Source organism: Liolophura sinensis, chromosome 10 (genome assembly GCF_032854445.1).
Source record: "Liolophura sinensis isolate JHLJ2023 chromosome 10, CUHK_Ljap_v2, whole genome shotgun sequence".
NCBI classification, from domain to species: Eukaryota; Metazoa; Mollusca; class Polyplacophora; order Chitonida; family Chitonidae; genus Liolophura; species Liolophura sinensis.
Genome location: NC_088304.1, coordinates 29,377,526 through 29,389,085, shown reverse-complemented (window position 1 = coordinate 29,389,085; position 11,560 = coordinate 29,377,526). Strand labels below are relative to the sequence as shown.

The 11,560-nt window shown below is 38.9% G+C and overlaps 1 protein-coding gene across 1 annotated transcript; it reads left to right on the top strand.

Annotated features, from left to right (window-relative positions):
- Window positions 1–1,459: 1,459 nt before the first annotated feature.
- Window positions 1,460–7,479, top strand: LOC135477244 (uncharacterized). The gene is made up of 5 exons (XM_064757422.1): window positions 1,460–1,556; window positions 5,096–5,253; window positions 5,843–5,968; window positions 6,381–6,511; window positions 6,844–7,479. Exons 3-5 carry the CDS (start codon window positions 5,872–5,874, stop codon window positions 7,132–7,134), a joined length of 519 nt encoding a protein of 172 aa, XP_064613492.1. The 5' UTR covers window positions 1,460–1,556; window positions 5,096–5,253; window positions 5,843–5,871; the 3' UTR covers window positions 7,135–7,479.
- Window positions 7,480–11,560: the final 4,081 nt, after the last annotated feature.

The following is an 11,560-nucleotide window of genomic DNA, read 5'->3' as shown; positions in this document are numbered from 1 at the left end:
GATTTATTACAGGCCACTGGTCCAGAACGACTACAAATGCTGCATTGCCATCACTGTTAATATATACACACATTAAAACAAGATAAAACCATATCACTTAACTTGATTTTTTGCGTGACGTGGGTAGATCTTTAATCTAGTTAATGTTTTGTGTCGGTTGGTTTGTAGAAAATATCTGTGATGATCTCATTCCCTTTGCGAGTAAGGAGAATGTCTAAGAAAGGTATTTTTTTCCAAATTCAGATGTGTTATTTTCTAAAATAATTCGTATACGCCGTTAAGAGAAAATGGTCAGATATGACCCTGATATTCAGGGTATAGACATGACCAACTCCAAATAATAGGGACACTTATCCCAAATATTTAGGGTCAGTGTCCTGTTTCAACCCCCAAAAATCTATCTTGTTTAGAACAATGACCCTTATTGTTAGCTTCAAATAATTCAACCCTTATTTTCCGATCCTACATTTCAGGGTCAGTTTGCCTGTGACCCTGAAAAATTGGGTCGAGCTGATCCTAAAATGTTGACAGTGTACCGGACAGTAAAAATTCTTTAGAAAAATGGTTGTTGATGTGGCCGGGATGTTTATCGAGCCAATTTTCAATGGCTATAATCCCAAGTTCATGAGATATATTGCTGCAAAGATTGGTTGCATCTAAGATACAAAATGTTTCATCATCGTTATAGAGTTAGGAATGAAGTTTCCTTCTCGAAGGCCCATGCTTCAGTGAAAGTCGAGAATTGAAATCCAAGACATTTGACGTTTTCGACGTTCCTGACGTTCTTCAATGACGGGCTGGGTTAAATTAAGCTTTTCCAGTGTGTCTGTATTTCGTCTTTGTTCCTACACGAAGGTTTTAATCTGGTGATAAAGTTTCCTTAGTAAATCTGTCTGCTGCCGCAATGAGTGAGTCTTGAGTGTCATCTTCACGCACAGTAGAAGTGGAAGGATAAAGTGTAAAGTAAAACTGTCTTGGTAAAATTATATATTATAGAAAAAAATCATGACAAACTTAACTTGTTGATTTAGCTTACCAGATTCACCTTATCATATATATATATATATATATATATATATATATATATATATATATATATATATATATATATATATATATATATATATATATATATATATATATATATATATATATATATATATATATATATATATATATATAAGGCTGGATATTATTTCCTACCTTTTTCTACTTTAGAAGAACCCTATTTTATACATGCTGTATAATTTATTTAAAAATCGTGTTCTTCGTAACCTGTGAGATAGGCTTACAGTTTAGTTACCTCTGTGAAATATGCTATCGAGTTATTAACATTGACACTGGGGTAAATTTCCAAAACGCTATGGACTGCTGAGTCACAATCGAGATAATCGCCGTGTTTGGTTCTCATGAAGGGAATAGGCTTATCTGCTGACTATCTATGTTCTGAGAGAGCATACTAAAGACGTATATAGTCGGCTTTACTGTCAGACTCCACACGGGTTGTACAAAACAGATGATGTTAGCTGCTCTGGTTTGTGTTGCGCTGATATCAGGTAAGACTTCCTCGAAGAAAAACGAGCCAACCCTTTCTTGCTTGTGATCTTCTAGATATGCCTTGAAGTCGGGAGACTTTGGATCAACCCCGGATTGGGTCATACCAAAGACCTAAACATGACACTTGATGCAGCCTCACTGAACGCTCAGTAATAAGAGATTAGAGCGAAGAAAACAGGACTGGTTGGCCAGGTGTCAGTATAAAATGACTGGATGGGGTGTCATAATACTTCAGCGCCTTTTGGCGGCATAAAATCGCCCTGCTACAAGAGAACACAGTATATGTACACGCCGGGTTGTGGCAGTAGTTAAGTATGGTGTACATACATTTATATTGTAAACATCTGACACAGGTGCGGAGAAAAAATTCAATCGCTGCTTCAGCTCCGATCCATTTGCTGTGTACACATACCCGCTGTATCGGAGGAAGAGAAGAATCAGCCTCCTGCCAATTTACCTCAGTTACGATTTTATTTTAATTGTTTATGCAAATGCTTAAATACTAGCACGTTACACATCCCCAAACACGATGATTTAAACAGAATTAGGGAACGAAAATGCAGTGATGTCAACCGGAATTTATTTGATGTCACAGGTCTAGAATTACTCAAAATGCTGTGTTGTCATAACATTTAACGTACAATAACATTAAACTCTCAATCTATGCGTCGAAACAGACATTCGAACATCAGCCGTCAACCTAGATGGACATTCCAGGTCAATAATTACAAAGACAATTCCCGAAGCGACGGGACAAACCATCCAGGAACTAAGACAGCATATAAAGAAAGAAATTAGGACGGAGTGATGCAAAGAGAAGTAGTCAGTAGTTTTCAGTGATGTTGGAAAGACGCAAGGAATGTTCCACGCGAATTAGTGAAATCTATATTCAAATCGTGTACCATGCTAGAATATAAACTATCAATAACAAAATATGTATCTTGGTGGCACTTTGCTTTGAAACTGTTCATATATCCAACGTGGCGATCTAATTCAAGACCACGAAATAGACACAATCATGAAGCAGACTGCCAGAAATTCTTGACGCCCTGTACATATTAACTTAAAAGAGAATAATACCCATTGTAAAATTTAACAAACTTGTAAATGGGTTTGGTGGGATAGGCTTGACACATAGTTTTTGCTGTAATAACTTGTGACGTTGACTGACATCGTCACACAACACAAAGGATCTGACATATGCTACGAGAAATGTCACGCCATATGAAGTGCCCTTTGGTAAGTTGCTTTCCAAGTAATGGTAATTAGTAATGTCAAAAATTGGAACCATTCCTCTTGTCGTAAAGTCTACGAGAGAGGAAAACGTTTTCATTAATACAAATGACACATGTAGGAGTATGAACCTTGTCGTTTGTAGTATATATACATTATATGTACGCCTAAGTTGAAACAATAAGATTTGTTAAGGTTTGTGCCGAGGCATCGTAATGGCAATATTCTGCAATATTCCACAAAAAACTGTTAGTACGACATAAAAAACCAAGCATACATAAATTATTTGAACGTTTTTGAAATGCAAATATTTCACATATCCATGCCACATTAATCCATGCCACAATAAGTACATTTTTTAATCCAGTTGACGACAACAAATTCTTTGCTGCAATTTGTATGCCAAAATGGCCTAAGAGGTAAGAAAACACACACAGTGCATTTACATTAAAATTGCGTCGCCTCCTTGAATGATGGAAACAGTAGCCTACCATACATGGCCAGGTGCCATTAATCCCAAAGAAGATAAGAGATTATCTTTATACATATGCTTGACCTTAGCGATAACCAAATGTAACTGGCATTTTCAGTCAATCATGCCGGTCTCTTTTTCCACTTTGAATACTTACTAGCGATAACCAAATGTTATTGGCATTTTCAGTCAGTCATGCCTGTCGTTTGTTCCACTTTGAATACTTACTCACGATAACCAAACGTTACTGGCATTTTCAGTCAATCACGCCCGTCGTTTGTTCCACTTTGAATACTTACTAGCGATAACCAAATGTTACTGGAATTTTCAGTCAATCACGCCTGTCGCTTGTTCCTCTTTGAATACTTACTAGCGATAACCAAATGTTACTGGCATTTTCAGCCAATCACACATGTCGATTGTCCCACTTTAAATATTTACTGGGATATTTACTTTTGTGAGTACGACGTAAAACATCAATCGAATAAAATAAATAAATAACTGACTTTTGTCGAATATGCATGTTACAATAAATTAGGTTCACATTAAAATTTTAACGATATATGTACATGTAAATCAAGGTTGTATTAAACGATGTCGAATATAGGCAATCTTCGATATTCCCCTTCGTCGGTTGATATCGAGGCCTTGGTGACAATAAATGATCGAGAGCGCTCGTGTAGACTTTATGTAGCGTTGCATGGAATTCATCGATGATCACTTGTCTTTTATGTAGCGTTGCATGGAATTCATCGATGATCACTTGTCTTTTATGTAGCGTTGCATGGAATTCATCGATGATCACAGATATATGATGATCATATGGCCCTTTATGCAGTGTTGCCTGAACTTAGTTGGAGATGACTTACCTTCCACCGACATGACACACTCACTTAACTCATTCAGCTGGTGATCATCACTGAGTCACATGTGGGGAAGTTCGTCAGTAACCTGTCAAGGGCCAGTGGTTTAGTTCGAGCACTCCGGCGTCCTCCATGCACCCTTAAAACAGATCGCCGTGGTATAAATGAAACATTCTACAGTAGCGGGTGAAAGCACAATATGTAAATAATCGATTAAATAATGAAAAAAATAAATAAGTAATAAATTTGATCGGGGATATATGTATATTATCTCGGTATTATTAGGACTTCCTCCGTTTGTAGTGGCCTCCGTGGCCGAGGGGTTAGCACGCCAGCGTGGGGGCAATGACCAGGGTGCCTCCCGCCAATGCGGACGCTGTGAGTTCAAGTCCAGCTCATGCTGTTTTTCTCCTCGGCCGTACCTGGGAAGGTCTGCCACCAATCTACGGTTGGTCGTGGGTTTCCTCCGGACCCTGCCCGATTCCCCCCTCCACAATGCTGGTCGCCGTCGTATAAGTTAAATATTCTTGGGTACGGAATAAAAAAATCAAAATAATAAATAAATAAATCTCCATTGCGTTTTTCGATGATTCTTTAAAGTGAAAAAGAGATTGCAAATTAATTTTTCTATGGTGAATACTTGAAACGAACTCTTGGTTGTACGTAATAATGTTCTAAATGAGAATGTAACCCATCTTTAACAAATATGTTTCTGCTAAAATCTGGTCTCGTCTAAGATCAACCATCAACCTAAATTATATTTTTATTTTAATATACATGCATTCATAAATAAATAAAATTAAACGAATGTATTTGGATATCAACAACAAATCGGTACTCAAATCAATTCACGACACATGCATCACATCCTTATTTAGAACACACATAACATCAAGAACAACGAACAAATAGCGCTTCTCAAAACATCTCACAGCTTCTCCATATATGCCTGACTTTTGATGAATTACAGCGGCTTCTGGTGATAGTTGCTTGGCACAACTTCCGGTACCCATCATGCTGTGGGGTGTGTAGCCAATGAGGGATGTTGTAAGTACGGTCTGGTGGTTGCCTCTCGATGCTCTGGTTCTAAAGTTTGCTGCTATTCGTCAGACATCTGCGGTCATTCAGGTAGGATGTACTCTATTCATAAAAGTTTTAGAAAAACGTCCGCATTGATCTGGGAACAGTAATCAATATAATTACTCATTGTGATTTTTGGAAAATTTCTACCAGTTAAGAGTAAAATGTATGCTCTATCTACAGGAAGACCATTGAGACACCATTATGGTATATCGTGGTATTGATGTATTTGTTTTGCACCAAGTTTCTTGTATTCTGTAACACGGACCGGAAGTTGGAGATGATCACCCTGACGTGGGCCAAAACAAACTGACCGCTTGGTGCTGAAGCACACAGAAAAAGGCTCATGTTTGCCAATTTGTTAGTGACCAGTAAGCCCTAATAGTACAAAAAATACTGTTTAATCTCTGCGGAATATCCAGACTATCTGGAAAGTTGAAAATTGTATATGTCCAACGGATACCCCATCGCTGAAAGCGATTCAAAGGAGGCATTTTCCTATGGTGTAACAGTAACTTTTTTTCTCCCACACCGCCTGTTATTAAGATCACATTGTTAACATTTTTGGATGTCTGAACTCATATAAAACGATGTCTGTTGCGCCAATATTTAAGGTGAAATACCTTCCTCTTTCCAGCCGGATCTTCCTGCCTGACGTCGTCTGAAATGGCGGCCCTGGAAAACAAGTTAATCGAGTACGAAGGCATCCGCTACACGGCATATGACGCACAGCCTTCAAACAGCTATGTGGACTGGACGATATGTAGGTTATCTCCCTTGGTATCAGAGTGCGTTTGATCTCCGACCTAAAGGGACAGAAAACATAAAAATGATGCCAAAATCAGATGAGAGAGCCTGAAATTTTATTTCCAGATATGGTCTTCGATCTTTTTTCTTTCAGGAGAAAAGGATATTTGAAAATATTTTTGTATGGTGCGTATTTATGACCACAATTTTGTATATATCGTCTTTGCTTAATAATGCTCTAAATAAAGATATGACGCATTTATTTCCTAATGTTTTGCACACTTTGGTCTGTAAGGTCTATGTTTTCTCCTCCTTAAAGGATAGCCAAACGTGAAATCAGTTCGCAAAACCCAATTTTTAATTTTATTGTCTTAACCATAATAAATAAATCAATAAATAATTGTACATTTGAAATAATCTATTTCCAGGCGTTGGATTTAACCTGAAGAGAAGCGAGGCTCGATCTGTGTTCAGCACCGTTCTTCCAGGAGTAAGCTTTGACTCTGTCTACGCCGGCCACACGTCACTGAGCAGGGCTCAGTGCATGTCACTGTTTGGGGGTAAGATGTAACATCATGTTACTGTAAAGTTAGACATGTGTTCTACATAAACAGATAAACTTCTATAACTTTACGCCATTTATATTTTTTAAAATAAAGTGGTTAGTCACTTGATAATGATCCCGGTATGTAGCTTTAAAGCTTGTGAAATCCTTGTTACGTTTACGTTGTGATGCCTTGACTTCATAATTAGCAGTACATTAGACCCATATTATTCACCTCGCCCCAAGACTCAAAACTGTTATTTGGTGTACAGTTATATTTCTGAAAGACAATGCAGATTTTCGATAAAGTTCAGTTATCTTCTTGACAATTATATTTTTGCTTTCAGCACGACTTGACGAAGACCTACATTCCGCGGGCACAGACAGTCGCCGGAAGTCAGTTCTGCGGACTTCCTGTTAACGTGAAAATCGCCTTAGTCAGTGCCGTCTATCGGGGAGATCTGGCGTATTCTCACAAAACTGCTCAGTACATGAGGGCCGGTAACTGGTGTTCTGTACCGGCCGAGTACCTGAACTATTACCAGTACACTCACTGTCACCAGTTGGGGATTCCAGGGGTGTGCACTAGGATGAAATGGAATGCCGATCAGTTCCAGACAATGTGTCACCATGGATAAATGTAGGAATGCCCTGTAATATAGGAATGTTCTATAATAAAGGCGTGTCCTGAAATATACGAATATCCTGTAATATAAGAATATCCTGTAATACAGTGATATCCTGTAATATAGAAATGTTGACTAAAAAAAGCTATGCCTTATACTATACCTGTAGGAATGTCATATAAGACTATCTGGTGTTGTATAATTTTACATACGCAGAAGGAATACCTGTTCCGGTGCCAAACACACAATAACAGGAAATTTGGATATTGTGTCATCAGCTTTACCGTAAAATCTGATATTATGACTGTCATTGTAATCAGGTGAATAGATTTCTGTAATAAAGCCTATGAATACTAAAATGGATATATTGTAGATTGTGTTTTTCAAGTAGGATAACACAGTGGCTTTCCGTGGAACGTAATCATGACATTGGTGAGACGATGTAAGTTCCATCGAAACCAGAGGACTGACCTGTATATCTGACTTGGAGACGCAGAATTCCCCTCTCGCACCGGCGCTCTTCTTACGGGTCTTGGTGAAAATTAAGAGATTCAAAGACGCTCTTGTGGACATACAGACATTTTTCCACCCATATGACGTGCATACCTGATTTTATATTACATACGAGAAAGTTTATCAGCAACTTGTGAAATGTGTTTCATACAGAGTTTGTTACCAAGCATTTGTTTTCCAAGGAAAAGTTAACTATTTGCTCAAGCGATCTGGTTTGAAACTGAAACCCAGCCAGAGAGTATATCAAATAGCAGCGAAGAAAACGGTTTCACTGGAAGCTAATACACAGCGCCTTCTACTGTTTGTTTATGTACGGGGCTGGTTTATACTACGCTGGTAAATTGGTAAATGACAATGTTAAAATACTTCTTAACTGTACGATACAAACTGTCGAAGCAGTTGAGCACCCCGTCGACTTCAATGGATAGTACATTACGAAAGATTATTATTGAATTTTGTTTCTATAGGACGAAGGAAATCAGAGCATTGTTCTTTAAAATGAACTGACTTGCAAAAACGAATTTTAGCTGTTCATTACCATGCTGCGGTAATTTATTTTACTTAAGTTAAATACAATCCCACAGTGTAGATTTCATTTGCCATCAGAAGAAGTTTACGAGATATGTTTTCCTAGAAGAATTGTTGTTTATATGCTTGTTCAAAGCCGAGGAAATGTAGAGAAAAATGTACAGAACAATGTACAGAATAATGTACAGAACAGGGCTGACACATTCACAATACACAAGAAATTACAAGCCCCTTGGCATAATGGCTTAAGCAGAATTAGGTAAAAAAAATGCAGTGATAGTAATAGCAAATTATTAGATGCCACTGGTCTAGAATTACTCAGAATGCTTTTGTCATCACCTTTAACATACAATCACATGAAATTGCAGCCGGTTATATATGGAAGTATATATTCATTATAGGTATGGCAAGAAATGCTCTGTAACTTCTGATATCGAATTTATCTCAGATATTCATCTTAATTGATCTATCGTAATAATACTGGATAAAAATCGAGAGAGACAGGTAGGAGACAGGCCTAGCTCAGAAAGGTATGCGTATAAATAAGAAGAAAAAAATCATTTTTGAAACGTATTTTATATTTCTTAATAATCCCTATATTGTATGCGTATTTTCGGTCAATGGCCGGAAGTATTTGGAAATGACGTCATCGACAAACGTAATGAGAACCCCGGGCCAGCTTGGCATAGCTAATTCGGGCTCTCCCTCCAACACAGTTGTTTTGACGCCTACCCCCCGTTGACGTCATCACAGCTGTCTACATAATTTCCGGACTGACCGCTAGTACCCAAGGAACACTGTAGTCAATTTTAAACCCCAGAAGAATGTTGAAAATCTCTTTGTGCTTTCATTTTTGGCCACATCATACCGTTGGCTCTGTTAGTAACCACCCAGGCTCTTCATCTTGTTGCTTCAAAATGGCAAGAAAACTTGTGAAAAACAATATAATTATATATGGAGAGGAATTGGGAGGGGTGGGGAGGGGGGGCAAATAATCAAAGTGAGAAAGTTAGAACAGACATGTATAATACGCCACTGTTGACAGACGAGTTAATAGCACAGCACAATTTTTTTTAAAAATTCATCTTAAAATGTCCGGATATTTCATTCAAATTTTGAAATGGGAAATGGATTAGCATATGTCGCCATTTTGCCATCCGTTTAGAAATCTCTTCTTACCATCTGGAGGTATCAGGAACTAACGTTTTATTTTCTATTTGTGTAAAATTTGTGTGAACGGCTTCTCCGTAAGGGTTAGACAGAACGTCCTGGGTGAAATATATCTCTTCATTTTTTGACAAGTTTTGCAAGAGATGTGTAATGTATTTATGTATACCAAAACATCACGTATGCTGGAACTGGTCCCAATTACAGGGTCGTTTGGTAGCACAAGACATCACGCATGCTGGAATTGCTCCCATTTACATTGTCGTTAAGTAGCACAAGGCATCACGTATGCTGGAACTGGTCCCAAATACAGGGTTGTTTGGTAGCACAAGACATCAGGTATGCTGGAAGTGGTCCCAATTACATTGTCGTTAAGTAGCACAAGGCACCACGTATGCTGGAACTGGTCCCAACTACAGGGTCGTTTGGTAGCACAAGGCATCACGCATGCTGGAACTGGTCCCAAATGCAGGGTTGTTTGGTAGCACAAGACATCACTCATGCTGAAACTGGTCCCAACTACAGTGTGGTTTGGTAGCACAGGACATCACGTATGCTGGAAATGGTCCCAAATACAGGTTGTTTGGCAGCACAAGACATCACGTATGCTGGAACTGGTCCCAAATACAGGGTTGTTTGGTAGCACAAGACATCACGTGTGCTGGAATTGGCCCCAGTTACAGTGTTGTTTGGTAGCACAAGGCATCACGCGTGCTGAAATTGGTCCCAATGGCAGGGTCATTTGGTAGCACAAGTCAGCACGTGTGCTGGACCTGGTCCCAAATACAGGGTTGTTTGGTAGCACAAGACATCACGTATGCTGGCCCAGGTCCCAATTACAGAGTATTTTAGTAAGACATCACGCATGCTGGACCTGGTCCCAATTACAGGGTATTTTAGTAAGACATAACGCATGCTGGACCTGGTCCCAATTACAGGGTATATTAGTAAGACATCACGCATGCTGGACCTGGTCCCAATTACAGGGTATTTTAGTAAGACATCACGCATGCTGGACCTGGTCCCAATTACAGGGTATTTTAGTAAGACATCACGCATGCTGGCCCAGGTCCCAATTACAGGGTATTTTAGTAAGACATCACGCATGCTGGGCCTGGTCCCAGTTAGAGGGTATTTTAGTAAGACGTCACGCATGCTGGACCTGGTCCCAATTACAGGGTATTTTAGTAAGACATCACGCATGCTGGTATGGAAAAGTTTAGCAAGATAATTGTAATTCACAAGTAAGGCTATAACGAATATATTATATAGGTTCGAACATATTATTAAAAAAACTTACAGCATAAAGAATAAAACCAGAACAGCGAAAACAGTATGATATTTGACAAAGGATCACGCCAAACCGACGAAATACTTGATGCATAGCGGCGTGGGCATGACAGTTTAAGACGCCGTTGATGATTCAGTCATTCGTAATACTACAGCTAAAACATAATGCTATATGTAATCAGATGGCCATTTCACAAAACCCTTTCTGACTTAAGGCAAAATTTAAACCTTCGACACTTTGCTCAGTTTTGGGTACTGCAAGTTGAAATTTTGGCGCAATTATCTTCAGATAACATTTCTGAAGTGGTGAAAATTTGTAATTATCGAGCCCAAAAATAAGTTTAAAGTCGTTTTTTTAATTGTGACATAAGTCAGAAATTGCTTTGAGGAATCGGTCCCGTGCAGTCACTTATATCCAGTAAGTAAAAATTATTTTAGATTCCTTCGAAAAGCTGCGCATCCAACAGTTTCTTGCTTGGATAGTTTTCTACACTTCAAGAGATTCTTACATCTAGTCGAGCGCCTACTAACATTTATATGACTGCGAAGGCGACCATGAAAGATTTTTTAACGTTGTATCATCTGACACGGACGCCTGCGTTGGGTGTTTTAAGGTTTGAGAAATAACGGACAGCTGTGGGAAAGACCATCTGCCATCAGAGCGCCATCGAGAACCATGTTCCGATCTATTTGGGGAAGACCTGCAGACTATCTCAAAAGAGCCAACAGGTTTCGGATTGCTGTTAAAACCATCACGTCTTGTATCCACTCAGAAAACAGCTGTTGATTCCATAAAAAGTTGACAAGCAGGGCGGATCAAGGGGGATCGGAGTCGCCAGTGTATCCAATTTTGTGAATAAACTCAGAGACATTGACGAGAAACCACAAGTTCACTTACTAACCCCATGGAGGTGCATCGGTGCTAACCCATAGCGATACG